The sequence below is a fragment of the Rhinopithecus bieti genome, unplaced genomic scaffold (genome assembly GCF_001698545.2).
Source record: "Rhinopithecus bieti isolate Rb0 unplaced genomic scaffold, ASM169854v2 scaffold_16097, whole genome shotgun sequence".
Taxonomy (NCBI): Eukaryota; Metazoa; Chordata; class Mammalia; order Primates; family Cercopithecidae; genus Rhinopithecus; species Rhinopithecus bieti.
This window is the reverse complement of record NW_016808851.1, coordinates 2,375,851-2,399,846: the sequence shown is the minus strand read 5'-3', so window position 1 is coordinate 2,399,846 and position 23,996 is coordinate 2,375,851. Positions and strand designations below refer to the sequence as shown.

General features: G+C 38.0%; 1 protein-coding gene across 1 annotated transcript in view; it reads left to right on the top strand.

The window, feature by feature from the left end:
* Positions 1 to 23,996, top strand: part of SYNE1 (spectrin repeat containing nuclear envelope protein 1) — a 286,149-nt gene that overhangs the window by 212,484 nt on the left and 49,669 nt on the right. The window contains 3 exon segments of the mRNA XM_017887615.1: positions 4,541 to 4,696; positions 14,108 to 14,266; positions 17,775 to 17,941. Coding sequence (XP_017743104.1) covers positions 4,541 to 4,696; positions 14,108 to 14,266; positions 17,775 to 17,941 — 482 coding nt within the window.

Genomic DNA, 23,996 nt, shown 5'->3' with positions numbered 1-23,996 from the left:
CTCCCAGAGTGTTGGGATTACAGGCGTGAGCCACCGCGCCCGGCCTGTATAAACTATATCTTAAGTAGAGAGATGAAAAGATGAGCTGATCAATAATAACTATGACAACTTTTCAATATATAGACAAGTATGATAAGATATAAATAAGAAACAACATGGCTGGGCATAGTGGCTCACACCTGTAATCCCAGCACTTTAGAAAGCCAAGGTGGGGGGAACACTTGAGGCCAGGAGTTTGAGACCAGCCTGGTCAACATGGTGAAACCCTGTCTCTAATAAAATTACAAAAATTAACCAGGTGGAGTGGCATGCGCCTCTAGTCCCAGCTACTCAGGAGGCTGAAGCATGAGAATTGCTTGAATCTGGGAGGCAAAGGTTGCAGTGAGCTGACAAAATTAAAGTGTAGAGTTTTTACTCATTTCCGTTTTGCTTATTTGTTAGTTTGCTGATTTGTGCTATCAGTATTAAGTTGTCATCAGTTTAAAATAATATGTATTAGGATATTATTTGAAAGCATCATGGTAACCTCAAATCTGAAAACATTCAGTGGATACACAAAAAATAAAAAGCAACAAATTAAAACATACCAACAGCGAAATCACTTTCATTGAAAGGAAGACAGGAAGGAAAGAAGGGAGAGAAGACCATATAAACAACCAGAAAAAACAAATAATAAAATGGTAGTAGTAAGTCCTTACTTATCAATAACAACATTTAATATAAATGAACGAAACTCAGAAGACATTGAGTACCTGAATGGCTTAAAAATCATAAGACCCAATGACCTGTTGCCTACAGGAAACACACTTCATCTATAAAGACACACATAGACTGAAAGTAAAGGGATGGAAAAAGATATTCTATGCAAATGGAAAGCAAAAAGGGCAGGAATAGTATACTTAAATCAGACAAAATAGGTTTCAAGACAAAACTATAAAAGACACAAAGAAGGTCATTACATGATGAAAAAGAGGTTAATTCAACCAGAGGATATAGCAGAGGTTATAACATTTGTAAATATATATACACCCAACACTGGACCACCCAGATAAATATATAATATACATTTATGTGTTTGAGACCAGCCTGGTCAACATGGTGAAACCCCATCTCTACTAAAAATACAAAAAAATTAGTCAGTCATGGTGGTGCACTCCTGCAGTTCCAGCTACTTGGGAGGCTGAAGTGGGAGAATTGCTTGAATCAGGGAGGTGGACGTTACAATGAGCCAAGATCACACCACTGCACTCCAGCCTGGGTGACAGAGTAAGACTCAAATAATAATAATAATAATAATAATAATAATATACATTTACTTTTTTTCCTTGGGTTTCTGTCACTAAATACACTCATGTATCCAGATATCTAAAGCAAATATTATTGGAGCTAAAGAAAGACATAGACCCAAATACAATAATAGCTGCAGTCTTCAACACCCTACTTTTAACATTGGACAGAGTATCCAGACAGAAAATCAACAAAAAAAACACTAGAGTTAATCTGCACTAAAGACCAAATGTACCTAATAGATATTTACAGAACATTCATCTAACAGCTACAAAATACACATTCTTCTCCCCAGCACATGGATCATTCTCAAGGATAGACCATATGTTAGGTCACAAAACAAGTCTTAAAACATTCCAACAAAAGTGAAACTATATCAAGTATCTTCTCTGATCATAATAAATGAAGCTAGAAATCAATAGCAAAAGGAATTTTGGAAACTATACAAACACATAGAAGTTAAACAATATATTTCTGAATGACTAGTGAGTAAATGAAGAGATTAAAAAGGAAATAGAAAAATTTCTTGAAACAAATGATAATGGAAACACAATATACCAAAACCTACGGGGTAGAGTGAAAGCAGTACTGAGATGGAAGTTTATAGATTCAAACACCTACATCAAAAAAGAAAAACTTCAAATAAACAACCTAACAATGCATCTTAAAGAATTAGAAAAGCAAGAGCAAACCAAACTCAAAGTTAGTAGAAGAAATAACAGAGCTTAAAGCAGAAATAAATGAAATGGAAATGAAGAAAACAATACAAAAGATCAATAAAATGCAAAGTTTATTTTTTGAAAAGATAAACAAAATTGACAAACCATTAGCCAGACTAAGAAGAAAAGAGAAGATCTAAATGAAAAAGGAGACATTGCAACCAATACCACAGAAATTTAAAGGATCATTAGCGCTATTATGAGCAACTATATGCCATTAAATTGGAAAACTGAGAAGAAATGGATGATTTCCTAGACACATACAACCTGCCAAGATTGAACCATGAAGAAATCCAAAAGCAGACCAATAGCAAGTGACAAGATTGAAGCGTAATAAAAAGTCTCCCAGCAAAGAAGCCCAGGACCTGATGGCTTCACTGCTGAATTTTACCAAACATTTAAAGAAGAATTAATACCAATCCTACTCAATCTATTCTGAAAAATAGAGGAGGAGGGAATACTTCCGAATTCATTCTATGAGGCTGTTAACCTGATAACAAAACCAGACAAAGACACATCAAAAAAAAAAAAAAAGAAGAAGAAGAAGAAAAAAATTATAGAACAATATATCTGATGAACATTGATGTAAAAATGTTCATTAAAATACTGGCAAACTGAATTTAACTGTGCTTTAAAGAGATCATTTATCGTGACCAAGTGGAATTTATCCCAGGGATGCAATGATGGTTGAACATTTTCAAACCAATCAGTGTGTACATCAGATCAACAGAGTGAAAGACAAAAGTTATATGATCATTTCTATTGATGCTGAAAACATTTGATAAAATTCAACGTTTCCTGATAAAAACCCTAAAAAAAACTGAGCATAGAAGAAGCATTACTCAACATAGTAAAAGCCATATATGGCAGACCCACAGCTAGCATCATACTGAGTAAGATGAAAAAGGAAACACTGCAACCAATACCGCAGAAATTTAAAGGATCATTAGAGGCTATTATGAGCAACTATGTGCCAATAAATTGGAAAACCAAGAAGAAACTGATGATTTCCTAGACACATACAACCTGCCAAGATTGAATACTGAATACTCTAAGATCTGGAACACAACAGGATGTCCACTTTCGCCACTGTCATTCAACATGTTTTCCACTTAATGTGTGGGAGTTAAAAATTAAAACAGCTGAACTCATGGAGATAGAGAGTAGAAAGATGGTTACCGGAGCTTGGGAGGGTACCTGGGGGCTGCAGGGGTGACGAGGATGGTTAATGGTTACAAAAAATAGAAAGGATAAGATCTAGTATTTGATAGAACAACATGGTGAATATATCCAATAATAGTTTAATCATACAGTTTTAAATAAATAAAAGAGTATAATTGGATTGTTTGTAACACAAAGGATAAATGCTTGAGTTGATGAATACCGTATTTACCTTGCTGTGATTTTTACACATCGTCTATTAAAATATCTTGTATATCCCATAAATATATACACCTACTGTATACCCACAAAAATTAAAACTTTTTTTTTTTTTTTTACAAAAGCAACATTCATGATTCATGGGAGGAGGTCAAAATGTCAACATTAACAGGAGTTTGGAAGAAGTTGATTCCAGCTGTCATGGATGACTTTGAGGGGGTTCAAGACTTCAGTGGGGGAGGGAGTAACTCCAGATGGGGTGGAAACAGCAAGAGAACTAGAATTGGAAATGGAACCTGAAGATGTGATTGACTTTCTGCAATCTCATGATAAAACTTGAATGGATAAGGAGTTGCTTCTTATGGATCAATAAAAAAAGTGGTTTCTTCCAAGATCAGATGAGATTGGGCACAGTTAGGGTGGTATGGCCATCAACAAGAAAGTGGCTTCTTGAAATGGAATCTACTCCTGGTAAAAATTCTATGGATATTGTTGAAATGACAACAAAGGATTTCAAGTATTACATAAACTTAATTGATAAAGTAGCAGTAGGGTTTGAGAGGATGACTCAAATTTTGAAAAAAGTTCTGTGAGTACAATGCTCTAAAACAGCATCGCATGCTACAAAGAAACCTTTTGTAAAAGAGTCATTGATGCTGCTTAAACTTCCTTGTCTTATTTTAAGAAATTGCCACAGCCACCCCAGACTTCATCAATCACCACTGGATCAGTCAACGGCCTTTCATATTGAGTCAAGACGTTCTACCAGCAAGATTATGACTTGCTGAGGCCTAAGATGGTCATTAACATTTTTTAGAAATAAAGTATTTTTAAATTAAGGTATGCAGATTGGTTTTTTTTAGACATATGCTATTGCACATTTTATCCACAATAGTATAGTGTAAATATAACTTTTATATGTACTGGGAAACCAAAACATTTGTGATTCACTTTATTGTGATACATACTTTATTTCGGCGGTCTGGAACCAAATCTGTAATATCGCCATGATATGCCTCCAGATCCCAAGTTATATATTTAAATTGAGGGCTATACAAAGGAGATTCTATCAAGAGGGGATTCAAAAACACTTCAGAAATCATTGGCAGGAGATGTCCATGGGTATTCAAGTTTTTTGTTTTTTTTTAATTTAGGAATTAGAAAATGCAGTTGGGAGCTGGACAGATGACTTGACCCAGTTGACCCTGCTGAAGGACACCCTCTCTGCCTACATCAGTGCTGATGATATCTCCATTCTTAATGAACGCATAGAGCTTCTGCAAAGGCAGTGGGAAGAACTATGCCACCAGGTAAGACAAGTTCTAAAAATGGAATTATCTTGATGATGGAAAACTGGGAGATGAATTTGAATGTCAGATGGCTTAACCCACATGTGGACCCATCCCATCATTCTTAGTATGGACAAAGGAAGAACACTGTGGTTACTACCAGAACGTTTCAGATGAATATATTTATATTTTGCCACATTTTAGAACAACTTAAACTAGATTCTTTTCCTTTCACTTTCGTTGGCTAGCATCATATTCTTAAGAGAAAGCACCATGTTATGGTTCACATTTGTGATTTTGCTGGGTGGATATACTTGAAACATGAAAAACTGTTGTTGCATTTGTAATATTAGCTAATACTGTGGAGCTGGCTTTGTACAGGGAATATTTATTATCACTCTTAATTTACTGTAGTTGTTTCCTGGTAGTTAATATTCATTTATTTTTAGTCATACTTTATTCATTTATTAAATACCTTCTATGTGCACAACATCTTAAAAAAGATTCCAGATTGACTTTAAGTTGGAAATGAAAGGGTAAGATTGGTGGAAAGGCAGCGAGAAGACATCCTAGGCAAAGAGGAATAACAGATTCAAAGGCTCATAATGAACAGACCCAAATGCCTTGAGGTTACGCTCTTCAGAAAGTGGGGCCTTGTCTGTGTTGTTACTTCTGTACCCCAGGTGCCCCTGCCTGGCACAGAATACGCTGTGATATATCTCTGTTAAATGGATCAGTCATCTTAATTATTGTGATGTTAACAAACTGTAATAAATGTCCCTACCATCAAGTTTAAACTTGATCTGAGACTAAAATCAGTCTAGGAGAATGTGTACGGTTAAGAAGAAAACCAGGCATAAACAGGTCAAAACAATGTATAAAACTGTATAAAGGACCCAGGTGCGGTGGCTCATGTCTGTCCTCCCAGCACTTTGGGAGGCCAAGGCGGGTGGATCACCTGAGGTCAGGAGTTCAAGACCAGCCTGGCCAACAAGGTGAAACCCCATCTCTACTAAAATACAAAATTAGCTGGGCATGGTGGTGGGCGCCTGTAATCCCAGCTACTTGGGAGGCTGAGGCAGGAGAATCGCTTGAACCCGGGAGCTGGAGGTTGCAGTGAGTTGAGATCGTGCTATTGCACTCCATCCTGGGCGACAAGAGCAAAACTCCGTCACACACACACACATACACACACACACACACAGAAAAAAACTGTATAAAGATGTAAGCAAGCTAAGGTTACTGTGGATGGCAAGGAATAAAGGAAATGTTTCTTGAGATGGATAAATTTTGAACTGAGTTTTGAGAAGGGGAGTGGAGGAGATAGATTGAGGGAAGGAAGCAAATGAACACACTGACAAGGTGGCAGCTGGAGCAGAAGGCCTGGCTGGAAGAAGCTGCTGTGGGAAGACTGAGGAAGGGGCTGTTGAGAGGGGACTTTTATGTCCCTACTTTTATGTCCCTGCCAATTGTACTGCCCTGGGATCTCTTTTGTCTCCCATCCTCCACATTTTCTCTAACTTAGGGTTGCTTATCCTCATCCTTCAGGAACCATTAAACAGAGTTTAAGAGGATCAGAGCCTCTTGATTTATATGATATCAACAAGAAGTGTGTTTTCAAGGAAATTTCTCTCTGTATATTTAGGTGAAAACCCAGGTTTTTCTCAGTCCATGGACTAACTGAAAGCTCTGGAGCACACATGGTAGATGTGTGAGCAGTTTCCTTTTTTTTTTTTTTTTTTTGAGACGGAGTCTCGCTCTGTCGCCCAGGCTGGAGTGCAGTGGCCAGATCTCAGCTCACTGCAAGCTCCACCTCCCGGGTTTATGCCATTCTCCTGCCTCAGCCTCCCGAGTAGCTGGGACTACAGGTGCCCACCACCACGCCCGGCTAGTTTTTGTATTTTTTTAGTAGAGACGGGGTTTCACTGTGTTAGCCAGGATGGTCTCGATCTCCTGACCTCGTGATCCGCCCGTCTCGGCCTCCCAAAGTGCTGGGATTACAGGCTTGAGCCACCGCGCCCGGCCGAGCAGTTTCCTATGAATGTATACTTTTTAAAAAGGGGGACACATATAAGAGATGGGTTTCACCAACATGTTAGTGGTTTGAGTTCAAAATGAATTTAGCTACTTTCACAAAGCTTCATTTTTTCAGTGAACACAATGAGACATTTACATGGAGTTACTCATAGAGGGTTGTAATGTTCATCACAACGCTTGATTCATTTCTGCATTCTTCAAACTGAAAGCAATACCTTACCATACAGTAAGTCATCCTACAATTTTGCAATGTAAAGACTTTATCATGATGTATCAAAATGAAAGATATTTGGTGGGAAACATTGTGGGAAATTATCACAGCAACCTTCAGTTACCTTTGTGAGCCCATTCATCTGTTTTTCTTAATTTTAAGAAAAGTCTAGCACTGCCTGCTCTCTTAATACTTTTTAGCATGTTGGATGAATTGGATTAGACCAGATATATTGCTTTAGCTAAATGATGCCTATGAAGCCTTCAGAGAGATATTTTAGAGATTGGATGCTATTTGCTTCAAACCTGCCATTAACTTCCCTCCCCAAAGACCTGGATTATGCCACTCTTCCTGCCGACACTGTTTCTTCCCTTCTAATTTTCTCCTTCTCCTTCTCCTTCTCCTCCTTCTCCTTCTCTTCTCCTTCTTCTTCTTCTTCATCTTTTTGATACGGAGCTTCACTCTTATTGCCCAGGCTGGAGTGCAATGGCATGATCTCGGCTCACCACAAACTCTGCCTCCCAGGTTCAAGCCGTTTTCCTGCCTCAGTCTCCCGAGTAGCTGGGATTACAGGCATGCACCACCAGATCCTGCTAATTTTGCATTTTTAGTAGAGACGGGGTTTCTCCGTGTTGGTCAGGCTGGTCTCGAATTCCCGACCTCAGGTGAGCCGCCCACCTCAGCCTCCCAAAGTGCTGGGATGACAGACGTGAGCCACCACACCCGGGCTTCCCTTCTAATTTTCTAACCTGTTTTCTTTTACATCCTGCAACCCCTGCAATGTCATTTATGAAATTCTCGGCCCTCAGTATGTTCTTGGTCCTCTGAACTCTCATTTCTCTTTTGGTTGTGCCATAATGTGGCATTGTATTATTATTCTTTTTAATGTTTGTGACCTCATTACAAGAATATGAGGACTTTGATATGCAAAGGCCATTTCTTTGTATCTCCAGTGTCTACGGTAGCTAAGTGTTCATGATGTGTTGTTTATAATTAAGACGTTAGGGCATTTATTCTATTTCTTCGTACTTATGTTTCTCTTAGTGTAAAATAATGACAAGATTTTGAATATTTTGGAGGTTAAGAAGACTATGGTTATGCAATACTTTTTGATTTAGGAAAACCGTTTCGTAAAAATGCCGTGGAATTATTGTTATTATTAATTGCTAAGTTAGTCATTCATGTGTTGTAAAATTGTTCTTCAGACTTAGATATATCTAGACAGCTGTCTGAAAATATATTTCGAAAGCTGATGTTGATCGTGCAATATGCTGTAAATAGATTAATACCCTGCACCTGTGAGTAGACTAAGATGTTAAAAAGAAACAGCAAACGGAATACATAGTGATTTTAGAATCTTTCCATGTTGAAGTGTCTTAATGCTTGAAGCTAAAGCATACTTATCTCGTATTATTAATACTTCTCTCTGAAAAATATTATTTAAACCATTGAGAGTTTAGTCATGGGTTTGATCAAGGTGCCAGGATGTAACTCTAAGGGGGATATAGATTGGTTTCTAGTTCTTGAGTTAGTTGTTTCTGGTGAATTTCTGTCAAGTATGAAACCACAAAAGGAAATGAGCTTGCGCCTATGTCTCGTTGTAAAAGTCAAAACTTGAGTTCAACCTAACATTATCCCTACTAAGGAGCAAGTAGTCTGTTCCTATTCTGACCGAAGTAATTGACGAGGAGTCTGGAGTACCTGGGACTGGCGATGAGAATGAGGGAGAGAGGCCGTGAGTAAACATTGCAGGGCAGAGTTAATATATTAAAGTATCTGTTTTCAAGTAGATACCCCAAATGTTTTGTTGTGCCTGTGTACAGCCAGAGCTTCTACTTGTTTTTATTCCTGTTTTGGTTTGTAGATTTGTGTGTAATTCTAGCTGAAATGTAAGTATATGTCATCATTGTAATTGCTCGTTGTTTTGTCAAAACATCATGGTAAAAATATTTCAACCAGAAGAGGATGTATTTCCTGTTGAGCTGCTGCACACTCTGAAGGTTTTAGCTGGTGCTTCTCAACTGTTGGCAATGCAATGTATTTGTGCCCTTGCAAAAACATAAATATGTGCTAAGCTGATAAATAATTTAACAGTTTCATTTGAATCCAAAGAAAGAGATGGTAATGTTTACTTTATATTTAGTATAATATAGTAATGTTTACTATATATTTAGTTTAATATTTAGTATATAGACTAAATATTAGATGTACAAACCAGAAGGACAATGCCATTGCCCTTATGAATGCACATCTTTTGAAAAGCATTCGGCCTTGGTTTGCACCCAGTGCTTGTAACCTCACTGTGTCTTTTTTAAGGTATAACTCCGTGGTAAGAAAATGAAAGCAACATTTTCATGGTGTGTGATAGACACTAGGGATATAATATATATTTTATGTATCTATCTATATCTGTCTATCTATCTATCTATTTATCTATCTATCTATCTATCTATGTATAGTCCAGCTGCTTAGTGGGGATATTGAATACATGAGTGTCAAGGGAAGAAAAAAAATTTTAAACTTAATTGATGCCCTGTAGTCATGTATAATAGTACTAGTAGCTGCAGCACAGTAATGGCCAGCTGTTGTCAGGTCTTTAGTATATATATATCAGTATATATATTTAGTATATATATATATCAGATATTTAGTATATATCAGTCAATGTATTTTTTTTTTTCCTTTTGAGACAGAGTTTCACTCTTGATGCCCAGGCTGGAGTGCAATGGTGCGATCTTGGCTCACTGCAACCTGTACCTCCTGGGTTCAAGCAGTTCTCCTGCCTCAGCCTTCTGAGTAGCTGGGATTACAAGCACCTGCCACCATGCCCGGCTAATTTTGTATTTTTTAGTGGTGATGCGGTTTCACCATGTTGGCCAGGCTAGTCTCAAACTCCTGAGCTCAAGTGATCCGCCTGTTTCAGTCTCCCAAAGTGCTGGGATAACAGGCGTGAGCCAGCGCGCCTGGCCTTATCAGTCAATTTCTTAAATTACTCTCTTGTTTGTATCATGTTACCATATTGATAGGACAGTACTGGGGACAAAGAGACACTTGTTTACTACAGACTAATGAATTTTTGGAGCAAACATAGGAATAATTTCCAAATGAAAGGAGTAAGTCGTAGAGAAAATGAGGGACCTTGTCCTGGTCTTGCAGTTAGTCAGTGATGGATGAACTATTTTTGAATCTCAGCTGCCTCTGGATATTTAATCATATTTGCACCCCATATCAAACACTCAAACTTTGCTGCTCTTATCTTGTACTGATTCTAAACGAGTACCCCAAATTTGTCCAGCTTTCACATTCCTTGTCTCTGAAATGGGGATAATATTACCTACCTATGAAAGTAATAAGTAATATTTTTCTATTATGTGGCCATCCTCCCTGCAGATATTGGTGAGTAAAGTACTAGAGTTCATTCTTGGCTTATGGCCAAGATTTGGGGGAAGTGTGAGGAGTTACTTGTTCATCTTCAGTCTGAAGGGCAGGGGTTTCGATTCTTTTTTTTTTTTTTTTTTTTTTTTTTTTTTTTTTTGTCTTCTCACTCTGTCACCCAAGCTGTAGTGCAGTGGCATGATCTTGGCTCACTGCAATCTCCACCTTCTGGGCTCAAGCGATTCTCCTGCCTCAGCCTCCCGAGTAGATGAGATTACAGATGCCTGCTACCACATCTGGCTAATTTTTGTTTTTTAGTAGAGATGGAGTTGCACTATGTTGGCCAGGCTGGTCTTGAACTCCTGGTTCCTGTGATCTGCCCACCTCGGCCTCCCAAAGTGCTGGGATTACAGGCATGTGCCACCACGCCCAGCCTTGATTCTTAGACAATGATTACTTTGGGCAGTCCAAATACTAAAAGTATAGTTTAGTTTGGCCATCAATTGAACCAGGACTTTAATTACCAGCCAGACTCCTGACTCTTGCTGCTCTGTGTGAATGAAAGGGAAAAGGCTGTATTCACCAAAGAGTTCTCAATCTGAGAGATCCAGCAGAAGATCAGAGTGCACGCGGCCCTCAGAACTAGAGGGGTAAGGGGTGCTGGAAGGATTGTGTTCTTCGGTGCTGTTTGGGGTACAGTGTAAAGTGACAAAATTTGTCTCCAAAACTGTTAAATCTGTGTTTCCTTAGCTTTTTCCATTTCTAGTAGGACCTATCCCAAGTGAGTTCACTGCCCTTTGACTGTTCTGTATTATTCTGCCTCCAAAAACCTCAATGAGAAACTAAATTATACTAATGGGGAAATATTTAGTATGTTCACCAGTGTCACCCAACCCAGAAAAACTTTTATTTTAAAAGATCAGAATGGAATCAAAAGAATAAATCTTTTGTGGTTGCCTTTCAAAATTTATGGTAGGTTTTGGGGCTCACTCTGTAGGCAACTCACTACACCTAAGGCTGGCCTTGGGATACGTATCCTGGGCTCCTGGACTAGTTTACAAGGATGTAGAATCACAGATATTTAGGTTTGTGTTATCTGTCTAATCATTAACAGAGCCAATCCAAGGCAGAATTAATAACTAGAAAGTGTGTAATACCTTAGAAATATTTTCATTTTCACTTTAAAAAGGAAATTTGTTTGAAATACATAAAAAGTAAATGTATTAAGGAAGGAAAATGTCTTAAAACAAAGCATAGCAAAATGTTAACTGTTTGAGCCCAGGTAATATATAATGAGTGCTTACCAAACAATTCTTTCAGCTTTTCTGTGTCAGAAATGTTTTGTAATAAAATACTGGGGGTAAAATAAAATCGATAGGGACATGTTTAGTGCTGTGGAATGAATAGCGGAATAGCTAGCAGTATGACAAAACTGTGGAAGAACATCTTCAAACCTTCTTACCAAATCATATTATGTTTTACTAACATGTAGTTTAGCTCAACTAGAAACATTCCTTAGTATTTCAACCAGCACTGTGAACACAAGAGTATTATATTTTGAGATCAGAAAATTTTAGAATTCTGGAAAGGATAATTCTAGACCTAGAGATAGGAAAACAAGCCCATTGTATATGTAATGTATAAGAAACTCTCAGAACTCAGTAATAAAAAGGCAATCTAATTAAAAAAGCAGACAAAGGATTTGAGTAGATAATTCTCCAAAGGAGATTTGCAAATGGCTAAGAAACGTGAAGAGTCTCAGTATTGTTAGCCTTCAGGGAAATGCAAATCAAAACCATCATCAGATACCACTTCTCATCCGTTAGGATGACTGTAGTCAAAAATGTCGGTGAAGATGTAGAGAAATTGGAATCCTACTGCTGGTGGGAATATGAAATGGGCAGCCACTTTGGAAAACAATCTATAGTGTTTCCTTATGACCGAGAGATTCTACTCCTAGATAAATACCTAAGAGAAATGAAAACATGTATTCATACAAACACTTGTGCACAAAATGTTTATAACAGCATTATTCAGAATAGGCAAAAAATGGAAACAACCCAAATAAGATGAGTTGATAAATACAATGTGGTATATTCATACAATGGAATATAGTTAGCAATAAAAGGAATGAAGTATTGACACATGCTACAATACAGATAAATCTTTATGCTAAGTGAAAGAAGTCATAGAAGACTGCATATTGTATGATTCCATGTATATGAAATGTCCAGAACAGGCAAATCCATAGGGACAGAAGGGAGATTACTGTGAGGTAAGTGAGGAGGAGCAGTGGAATAACTGTTGATGGCTACAAGGTTTTCGTTGTGGTGGTGGTGTTGGTTGTTTGAGGCAGAGTCTTGCTCTGTCACCCAGGGTGGAACATAGTGGCACAATCTCGGCTTACTGCAACCTCTGCCTCCTGGGCTCAAGCAACTCTCCTGCCTCAGCTACCCAAGTAGCTGTGATTACAGGTGTGCACCACCATGCCTGGCTAATTTTTGTATTTTTAATAGAGACAGGGTTTCACCATGTTGGCCATGCAAGTTTCGGACTCCTGACCTCTAGTGATCCACCCGCCTTGGCCTCCCAAAGTGTTAGGATTACAGGTGTGAGCTACCACACCTGGCTTTTTTTTTTTGGAATGATGAAAATATCCTAAAATTGATTATGATGATGATTGCACAAATGCTGTGAATATACTAAAAGCACTAATTGCCCTACTTTTTTTTTTTTTTTTTTTTTTTTTTTTTTTTTTTTTTTTTTTGAGACGGAGTCTTGCTCTGTCGGCCGGCTGCTGGAGTGCAGTGGGGGCGGATCTCAGCTCACTGGCAAGCTCCGCCTCCCAGGGTTTACCGCGGCCATTTCCTGCCTCAGCCTCCCAGTAGCTGCGGACTAACAGGCACCGCACCTCGCCGGCTGTTTTTTTGTATTTTTAGTAGAGACGGGTTTCACCGTGTTAGCAGCGATGGGGGGGGGAGGGGCCGCTTCGATCTCCTGACGCTCATGATTCGCGCCGTCTCGCCTCCAACAGTGCTGGGATTACAGGCTTGAGCCACCGCCCCGGGGCCTAATTGTACATTTTTAAACAGGTGATTTTGTATGATGTATGTGAACATTTCTCTAACTCAAAGCTATCATGGCAAGGAGAAACAAAAAGAAGGAAATAGAAACAAAAAACAAAATAAATAAATAAATAATGAAAACTGCAGAGAAGTAGAGAAACTTGCCTGGAGTTCACGTGTCAGTATGGAGCTGAGCCTCAGGACACCTGCCCCCACTTCAGGCCGCTTCGCTTTGATGCTGCCCTCTCCCTCACTCTCCAGATACCCGAGGCTCATTCTTCCATCCCTTCTTTTCTTCCTTTCCTTCTTCCTTCCCTATTTTTACTCTTTTCTTTCACCTTTCTATTCTTTTTTTCTTTCTTTCCTTTGTTTTCCTCCCTTCTTTACCATCTCTCTTTCCTTTTACTTCCCTTCTTTCCTTTCTTCTTTCCCAACTCTTTTCCATTTCTTCTTTCTTTCTTACATTCACCAGTCATGTATCCTATCTATCCTGAACCAACTGTGTGAAGTTGCATTATCCAGAACCTTTAATAAGCTAATGTGTATGTGAACCTTCAGGAAACAACTGGAGGATTCAGTGTCTCCCACTTGTATAATAGCAAGTCCTGGACTTCAGGAAACAGTGGGCTAAAAAGATGTATGACTATCATTCATTTTAGTCCTAGTTTATTTGCTATTTTCCTTGGGGGTGTAGGCTTCTCTCTGATAATCATTTTGCCTATTCTCCTGTTTTAAACTTTTCAGCTCTCCTTAAGGCGGCAGCAAATAGGTGAAAGATTGAACGAATGGGCAGTCTTCAGTGAGAAGAACAAGGAACTCTGTGAGTGGTTGACTCAAATGGAAAGCAAGGTTTCTCAGAATGGAGACATTCTCATTGAAGAAATGATAGAGAAGCTCAAGAAGGTATGGAATGCATGGCTACTTAGGTTTTCATTCTTCATAAGGCTTATGTATACTTCTCACAGGTACAGAGGGTGACTTTACTCATAATTACCTTCCTGTCAAAGGAGCAGTATATTTTAAATATTTTATCTTTTTAATATAAAATAAATTTGCAGCCAGGTGCGGTGACTCACACCTGTAATCCCAGCACTTTGGGAGGCTGAGGCAGGTGGACCATGAAGTCAGGATTCGAGACCATCCTGGCCAACATGGTGAAACCCTGTCTCTACTAAAATACAAAACATTAGCCGGGCGCAGTGGTGCTCGCCTGTAGTCCCAGCTACTCTAGAGGCTGATGCAGGGGAATCACTTGAACCTAGGAGGTGGAGATTGCAGTGAGCAGAGATCGCGCCACTGCACTCCAGCCTGGCGACAGACTGAGACTCTGTCTCAAAAAGAAAGTATCCAGCATAAAATAAACTTGCATGAAAAGACCTGCTTTACACATAAAATATATAGGATACTTGCAATTTGTGATGAAATAGAGCATCTACTATTCAGTTCAGTATTTGGGGCTCTTAGCTACCTGTTCTGTAGGAATCTTTTATATGTATTATTTTTCTTTCCTTTTTTTTTTTAGTTGCTTGTGTATTTTGTTTGTTTGTTTTAAAAGGTAAAGTCACTAGAGAGAAACTGAAAGAAAAGATTCTTAAGATAAATTGAATTGACATTTTCTCTCTAAAATATGGTTTGTAGACCATAGATAGGAATTAAGAGTTTCCTGATAATTTCGGCTTCATATTATTTTAAAGGTATGTATATATTATCAAATTATTTTACATATTCATTTGGATCCAAAACATTTCTGATGTCTGTATAAAGCTGATCCAATTTACTAGCATTTTAAAATTTTTGATGATTTCCGCTGGGTGCGGTGGCTCACGCCTGTAATCCCAGCACTTTGGGAGGCAGGACAGGCGGATTACCAGAGGTCAGGAGTTCAAGACCAGCCTGACCAACACAGTGAACCCCATCTCTACTAAAACTACAAAATATTAGCCGGGCATGGTGGCACATGCCTGTAGTCCTGGCTACTCAGGGGGCTGAGGCAAGAGAATCACTTGAACCCAGGAGGCAGAGGTTGCAGTGAGCCGAGATTGTGCCACTGCGCTCCAGCCTGGGTGACAGAGTGAGACTGTCTCCAGAAGAAAAACAAAAAAAAAGAATTTGGTGATTCCAGTATTGTTTCCACAGTGTTTGTGAACAATCAGTGATTTTAATGTTATTTTAATGTGTGCTTGTCATTAGTACATATCACCATCTAATGTACAATGTATTTTTTGTATTTACTTATTCATTGTCCAAGTGGAGACCCCACTGATCTGTCAGCTTTACAGGAGCATGGGCTTTGTCTATTTTGTTCATTGCTTTATCCCCTGCACCTGAAGCAGTACCTAACTTCTCATAAGCACTCAGCCAGTATTTACTACATCAACAAATTGTAGCTTCATTTATTCTGTAAAGAAATATAAATGGTTGTTAAGAAAAATTATTTCTATCCATATGCACACAATTCAAGACGATTTATCCATTGGATCAATCCAAATGAATAAGCATTTGTTTACTTGGTATTGTAAACCTTAAAATTCTTGGCTGAGATGATACAGATTTCATTTTAGCATCTGCTCACGGTTGCCCTTTGCTAAGTTGCTGGTTGTCAGAGAATGCTATCAGTGAATGATTAATGCACTATAGGTAGTAGAGTAAAATTTGCTATAGAATAAATTTTGATTAAATTTGTCTCTATTCTCATTGCTTTTTTTACTAAATTTAGGATGTATAGATATACATCCTAAAGTATGGGAAGTCTGAGAGTGTGGGGAAAAAAACCATCTCTTTAACAATCTATAACCATAACTTAAAATTTAGAAAAATTTCAGCTTTTCATATAGATTGTATTACATTATTTGGCACAATGTTAGGAATATTATTTAAAATGTTAACTATCTACCTTGTATATTAATAACTCATGGGTTTTTTTTAAAGGGCTTATGAGTTTTCCTCTTTGTGGTGTCTCTTTTGTAAAGGAAAATAACATCAAGGTTTGGTAATTTTGGCAACATAGAAAAAGGCAGTTGTCCACTGGAAAGTACTAATAAGGTGAAGGAAAAGAAAAAAAAAAGAAAAAGACAATTCATAAAAAAATTGAAACCAAGATATTAGTGTCTGTTGGTATTAACACTCAAAAATAGTTTGATTTTAAAGACAATTCAAGAGGATTATTTTACTATAAATACTTTTTAAGTCTTAAAGTAATTCCTTGAAAGAAACACTTCTCAATAAAATCATCTCAAATGTTTGCTGAAATATTATAATATTAATAAATGCAAATCAACGTATTGGTCTTTGAATCCCATTGTGTTGAAATAACATAAAAAGGAGGGTGGGCAGGGCTGCAGGCATGACGACAGCAGTCAGCCCCGGAATGGAATAAAATTTTGTTGGTCCCTACCATTCCTTTGGGGCCCTTTGACTTAGGTAAATGACTTGGGAGGATAGCTCTGTTACTACACTAACTTTAGAGCAAGAGAAGGTTAAAATGTTCACATTCATATAATACCCATCTTCATATGTTATTTTGCTGAGAAACTGTTTATTACATAACAGGAGCTTAAGCCAAAAATAAAAAAGTTGATCCTAAAGACTGGATCCTGTCACTGTGGCAAGAGAGTAAGAGGGTCACTGGGGATAGCAGTGGCGGTGCAGGGGAGGGGACTGTCCTTTCATGTCACTTAAATCACACTATTTCGTGCTTATCTCTTGCAAGTAGACCATATGGAGTCTGTCCTCTTTAACTCAAACAATTTAAGAGAAGCTAGCAGAGAAAGTGAGTAAATCAAGAAGGTTTGAAGCCCATCGATTCTCTATAATTAATAGTTATTATTACTGAAAGTTAATTTATCATTGATTTATTTACTGCAAAATACTGGCATTGTATAGAGGATAGCTCTTTAAAATGAAGGAACTCTTTTAAAATATTCCACACAAATAACGTAATAAACACACGCATTCACATTTACATATATATATGTATATCAATTGCATATGTATGTGTGTGTGCATTTCATAAGTGTCTCGGCAACTATTTGTATGAGAATTTATTCTAAGTATAACATCAAGTTAGTGTTGAGAGAAATAAGGTATAATTTCCCAATACTAAAATCCTTTAAGCTTTATCTTTTATATCTATCTTTTATTGTTTTTTAATATATATTTCAGGTAAATAGGAAGCAGCATCCTATTTATTTCGAGAACGTCTATATAAAAATTTAATCCCAACTCTGCATACATACCGAAAATAATAGGCACTACTAATACTTGTGCACATGGGCTGATGTCCACATGGTATTCCTATGCTCAAACTATTTCCAAGCAGTAGAAAACAGTAATTATCATGTTTCTAGTAGAGCCGGACTGGATGCATTAAGAATATGCTTTCTGACCTCTGTGATTGCTATTTATTACACAGGATTATCAAGAGGAAATTGCTGTTGCTCAAGAGAACAAAATACAGCTCCAACAAATGGGAGAACGACTTGCTAAAGCCAGCCATGAAAGCAAAGCATCTGAGATTGAATACAAACTGGGAAAGGTCAACGACCGGTGGCAGCATCTCCTGGACCTCATTGCAGCCAGGTAAAGAGGACCTGAGTCAACAGGACACATGTAGGCAGCATTTTAAAGCTTTTCAGTCTGCCTTTCACCAGCCAAAGATAATCCAATAAATCAGTCTCTCTTCCTGAGTTATCTCAGCATTTTCAAAACTGTTCGTGCTCCTCTCATAATTGGCACTTTCGTTACCTTGAAAATTCTCCTCTTATTTTATAAATCTCGTGTTGTTTGTATGTAGCTGCAAGAAAGAGAGAGAGAGAGTCATATCTAAACAAAACTAATTTCCAAGAGAAAATTCTTTGTTTTAGGGCTTCATGGGTATTCAAACTCCTATCAGGAAGAAACTGCTGACCAGTATATGTGGAGAGTGTTTTTGTCTGCAGTAGCAAAAAAAAAAAAAAAAAAAATTACTAGTTGTCAAGGTATGGAAACAAATCTGATTATTGCCACTCCGCTCGGTTGTAAAAATCAGCTGCTGCGTTACAGTAATTTTGTGTTGAGCTTAGTGGTAACTATAAGCCTTTGCCTCATACCTAAGAGGAATATTATGCTCACTTTCTGTTGTAGAAGGGTCGGGTTGGGCAAGAGAGATGAAAGTCATAAAGAAAAATATATGAGGGTATTTACTAGCAATATAAAAGTCTAATATGAATGATGCACTATGTTATAAAAATGCTCTATGCTATTAATATAAAAAGGAGATGTCTTATTTTAGGTGAATTTGGCTTCATGTTGGAACTTAGGCACCCTGAGGTCAGGAAACTTCCTCCATTGTATTCACTATATATTACAAGCACTAGGAACAGTGCCTAAAATATGGATTCAATGAATACTTCAATGCCTAAATGAATATTTGAATATTTAAATAAATGTTCTTCATGGCAATTAGGAGAGTTGGAATGTTACAAATGGTGCCATTTGGAGTCTGTCCCACAATACACTTTTAAAATCTGGGTTTCTTTCCTTAGCCATGCTGCATAAAAGTGAACGTGAAACAATGTCCTTTGCATACCATGTGCTCACCAAAACCGCATGTGGGCGTCACAATTCTGTATGCTGATTTTGAACACATTTCATATATTTCTTTTCTATAAGAGAGTTACCAAAAAGTATCTAACTCAAGAAAGTGAGATTATCATTTATTTTAGTGACAGTGAAACAAAATGGAATAAATGTATATCAACTTTTTACTTATTTATATTTATTTATTTATTTTTGAGATGGAGTCTTGCTTTGTGGCCCAGGCTGGAATGCAGTGGCACAATCTCAGCTCTGCAACCTCTGCCTCCCAGGTTCAAGCAATTCTCCTGCCTCAGCCTCCCAGTCGCTGGGATTCCAGGCGTACACTACCACACCTGGCTAATTTTTGTATTTTTAGTAGAGATGGAGTCACCACGTTGGCCAGGCTAGTCTCAAACTCCTGGCCTCAGATGAGCCACCCGCCTAGGCCTCGTGAAGTGGTGGGATTACAGGTGTGAGCCACTGCGCCCGGCGTCAGCTTTTTAAATGTTTAACCATAGCACTGATACAACTAACATTTATTGAACACTTTGCTGGTTCCAATCACCACGCTGCAGGTTTCATATGCATCTTTTCATCTGTTCACAATGTCCTTTGAGGTGACCTTATCATTATGCCCATTTTACAGATGCAGGGGCTGGGGTTGAGGCTTGTCCATCATCACGCACATGTTGCATGGCACAGCCTGTGCTCAGACTCCAAAGCCCATGTCCTGGAGCGCTGTGCCCTCCTGCCTCTCAAATTGGTGACTTCCTTTTCCCTGTTAGAGAGAAGACAGTTAAATGGAAGATAAGTTCTGTTTTTGATCTCGACAATCTAATTTCTCAGTTCTTTGTAAAGTACTTACAATGTGACAGTGACTGTGAGAGTCAAGATAAAATGACAGAACTGAAGGAGAACTTCTCCTTTGAGAAGTTCAGGATGGGACTGGAGTAAAACAATGAGATAAGTAGGAGCTCTGGAAAAGGCACTATAAAGAGATGGAAATAACATTTTGGCTCAAATTGGTCTTGGAGTTTCGACAAATGTGTATTTTAAAATCCCAATGCTGTATTCAGTCCCACTTCTCACTCACTAAAATGATAACAAAATCTTGTTTCAGAAGAAGGAATTGAAGTCCTTCAAGCTATAAATATCCTTGTTAGGGAAACTGCCTGTTTGGTAAATATCCCCTGGGGAGTTTTTTGGTCAAATTTGACTCATAGATTGATTGACATTTCCACGTAATCCAGTTAAACTAGTTAATATTATTTTCTTACTTGTAGTGCCTCAATGATGTGGAGAGTAAGAATGCACTATGTCAAAGATATTTTAAATCAGATTTAATGTAATCTAGTCATAAGCAGCTAACTTGGTGTATGCCCAGCTATGAGCCGACATTACAGGAAATGAGTTTGCTGCTTTCTTCTTGAATTCACATTTATTTATAACATATTTTGTCTGGCTGTTCAGTGGAGAATTTTCTAGATGTTAATTGTTCACTTTGCCAAAAGACATATTAATAAATTTGAATCAATTACATGTTTATAAGGTACCCATGCTTCTCACTGTAGTCACTTATATAATACTAATTTTTGTTTCCTCTTACATAAAGCCTCAGAATTTCCAGATAAAATTCCACAAGGGATTTTTGTATATATGTTGCCTGTTTCTAATTGCCTCCTTCCAAATTAGACTAGATGAGGCACTAATCATTGAGCCATCCTGCAGTTTAACACCACTTTAGAGTCACAGTCTGTCTTGCAGCTTCTCCTGAAAGACACCCAGCCGTCACATCTGCATTCTATTCCTTTGTTTATTGGTGCTTCATTAGTGCACAGACTGGATGCATGTCTTCCACACCCATCCTCAACTGTGAACTGCCAGCTGAAGTATTAGGTTTCTGTGATTCAGTCCATTCACCACTCTTCCCTCTTCCAGCGCTGATGCACTAAAGCAAAATATAACCCAGTGTATGCCTTTCGACATTTCTGTGCTGTGTTGGTGCTCTTGTGAGAATGGAGAGGTTATTTTTGAAGATGATAATATTTTTAGGTGAACATCTCAGCTAATAGAAACATGAGCTATGTCTTTAATATTCAATCACAGAAGCGAAAAAAAGAAAGCAAAAGATTTACTGATAACAAACCTACTACATACATAAAAAGAGAACGCATAATTTAGAGTCCACTTGACATCGCCATCAGATTAGCTTAGATTACTCTGAGAACAAAATAGATGTGCTTTGTACTGAGTTTTTAAATTGTGTTGTCAAGCATTGTCAGTTTTTTAGGGCAACAAAAGTTGTTCAGTTACTTTTAGGGCTCAGTAGATAATGTTCTAGTATGCTTTGCATACTTTCTAGATCTTCTCTGTGTAATACAGCAGTCACTAGCTACAGATGGCTATTTACATTACAGAATATTTAGATTAACTGAAATGGAATAAAATTAAATTACTCCTTAATTTTAATTATGGTCAGTTGCACAGGCCACATTTTAAGTGGTCGGTAACCACATGAGGCTAGTGGCTACCTTATTGGACCCTGTAAAATGCAGAACATTTTTATCCTCTCAGAAAGTTCTGTTGTTCAGCAGTGGCCTAGATAATTAAAAGTACCTCTGAGCCATTGGCTTTTATTAAAAGTCAGCATAAGAAACTGTCATTGTTGACACATGACTCTAATTTCTGTAAAACTGCCTTTAAGAATACTGGCTCTCATTTTTCAATGAATCCTGTGCAGAATATCCACATAGCAATTTCTCTAGCTCTCAGGACTAAAAGGAAATCTGTCTTTTAGTATTAATTCTTCAGTGCTTCTTATCACAGACAATGGATTGTGTAACATTTCTCATCTTAGCATCTAGGAAGGTCAAATTCAACTTGTTTACTCTGTTGTGATGATTTGGGAGCAGGGAAGTGGGTAACTGGACCTTGTAATAGAGAAAATTCTTTTTCTCTCTGCTAAACCTAAATCCCTATCACCAAGGCAAAAGCATACTTTAGTTATTTGGCTCTTATCTTTTTGTTTTTTTTTTTTCAATAGCAGCTTTTTTGGGGATATAATCCACATGCCATATAACTTACCTATCTAAAGCATGTAATTCAGTGAGTTTAGCATATTTATAAAGCTGTGTGTATATTACTCTAATCAATTTTAAAGCACTTTCATCAGTCCCAAATAAAAACAGTTACCCATTAGCTGTCACTCATTTTTCCCTCTTCTTCCTTCCCCACTTCTCCCAGCCCTAGGAAACCACTAATCTACTTTCTGTTTCTACATGTGTACCTGTTCTGAATAGTTCATATACATAGATCATATAATATGTGGCCTTTTGTGACTGGTTGTTTTTAATCTCTATATTTATTATAATTGCCTCAACATTTTGTAGGAGTAGAAACAAACAATTTTTTAAAATTATTGAATGCCTACTGTATATGAAGTACTATGCTTCTTGCTGTAGGGCAGAGGTTGGCAAATGTTTTCTATAGAGGACCAGATAGTAAATATTTTTAGTTTTGTGGGCCAAATAGTCTCTGTTACTATTAGCATGTTGTTATAGAGTGAAAGCAGCCATAGAAAATCTGTAAATAGAAAACCATGGCAGTGCTCCAACAAAATTTTATTTACCAAAACAGGTGACCTGCTCTAGGGTTATAAAGATGAGAAAGAAAATGGTCCCTAACCAAATAAGTGTCATAATGCAAGTACACAAGGGTTCCTCACTGCAGGGCCTCTTCCTTTCTATTCTCTCTTCCTGGGCATTCTCTTGCCTGCCCCTGGCCTGGCCAGCTCCTGATTGTTCTTCGTGTTTTTTCCTTCTCTCCAGGTTAGATCAGATTCTTCTTATCGGCTCAGTAGGCTTCTCCTTCATAGCATTTCCCTGAACTATGTGAAATCTTGTGTGATCAGTCATTTTAAGCCAGTTTTCTCTACTAAAATGTAAGTGTATCTAACTTTGATCACCATAGTAATCCCATCTCCTGACCTTGTTCTTTGCACATAGCAATCACTCCAGTATTTACTGAGTTTCTCAAATCTAAGCCACAGGGTGGAAAGTGTATGCACACAAATGAGAGCATACACAAAGCAAAGCATTGGCTTCGGTCTTCAGCTGCCTGAGTCATAGTGTGATTCTGCTTCACCAACTTGCTTATCTTCTCAGCACCTTGGTTACCACATGCATGAAATGAGCATCATAATAGTAGCTAGCTCAGAAGAATGATTAGAAGAACTACATGAAATGGGACCTGTAAACCATTATATTAGTCCATTTTCATGCTGCTGATAAAGACATACTCGAGACTGAGTAATTTATAAAGAAAAAGAGGTTTAATGGACTCACAGTTCCACATGACTGGGGAGGCCTCACAATCATGGTGGAAGGTGAAAGGCACATCTTACATGGTGGCAGACAAGAGAGAATGAAAGCCAGGCAAAATGGGAAACCCCTTATAAAATCATCACATTTCATGAGATTTATTCACTACCACAAGAATAGTCTGGGGGAGACCACCCCCATGATTCAGTTATCTCCCATCAGGTCTCTTCCACAATGCATGGGAATTATGGGAGCTACAATTCAAGATGAGATTTGGGTGGTGACACAGTTAAACCATATCAACTGCTAAGCATAGAATATGTTCAATAAAGGCCAGCTGTCATCTCAGAGGAAGTTCAAAGGCTGTGGAGGTAAAACGCATATGCAGTGCAAGCAAGACTTTGTGAAGTTCCTAGCAGCTGCCTTCAGGAGGACTTTCAGTTTAAAGGATGTTCTACCCACGTTGGAGGTCAAAGGAAATTAAGTTCTTGGAATTCATGGCTGGTATTACCTAAGGGTGTTCGAGTTGGAAGGTGCCTGGGAAGGATCAGGAATGCATTGATGCGATGAGCACAGAAATGGCACAGAACTAATCAAGAGGCCTGAGTTTAGTCCACCTGGTTCCTGCTGTATGGCCCAGGTCTCACTGAATAACTTCTCTGAGCCTCAAGTTACTCGTTTTCAAAGTGTTAATGAAACTAACTGCCACATCTTCAATGAGAAAATGCAAGGGAAAGGACCGTGTATACTATAAAACA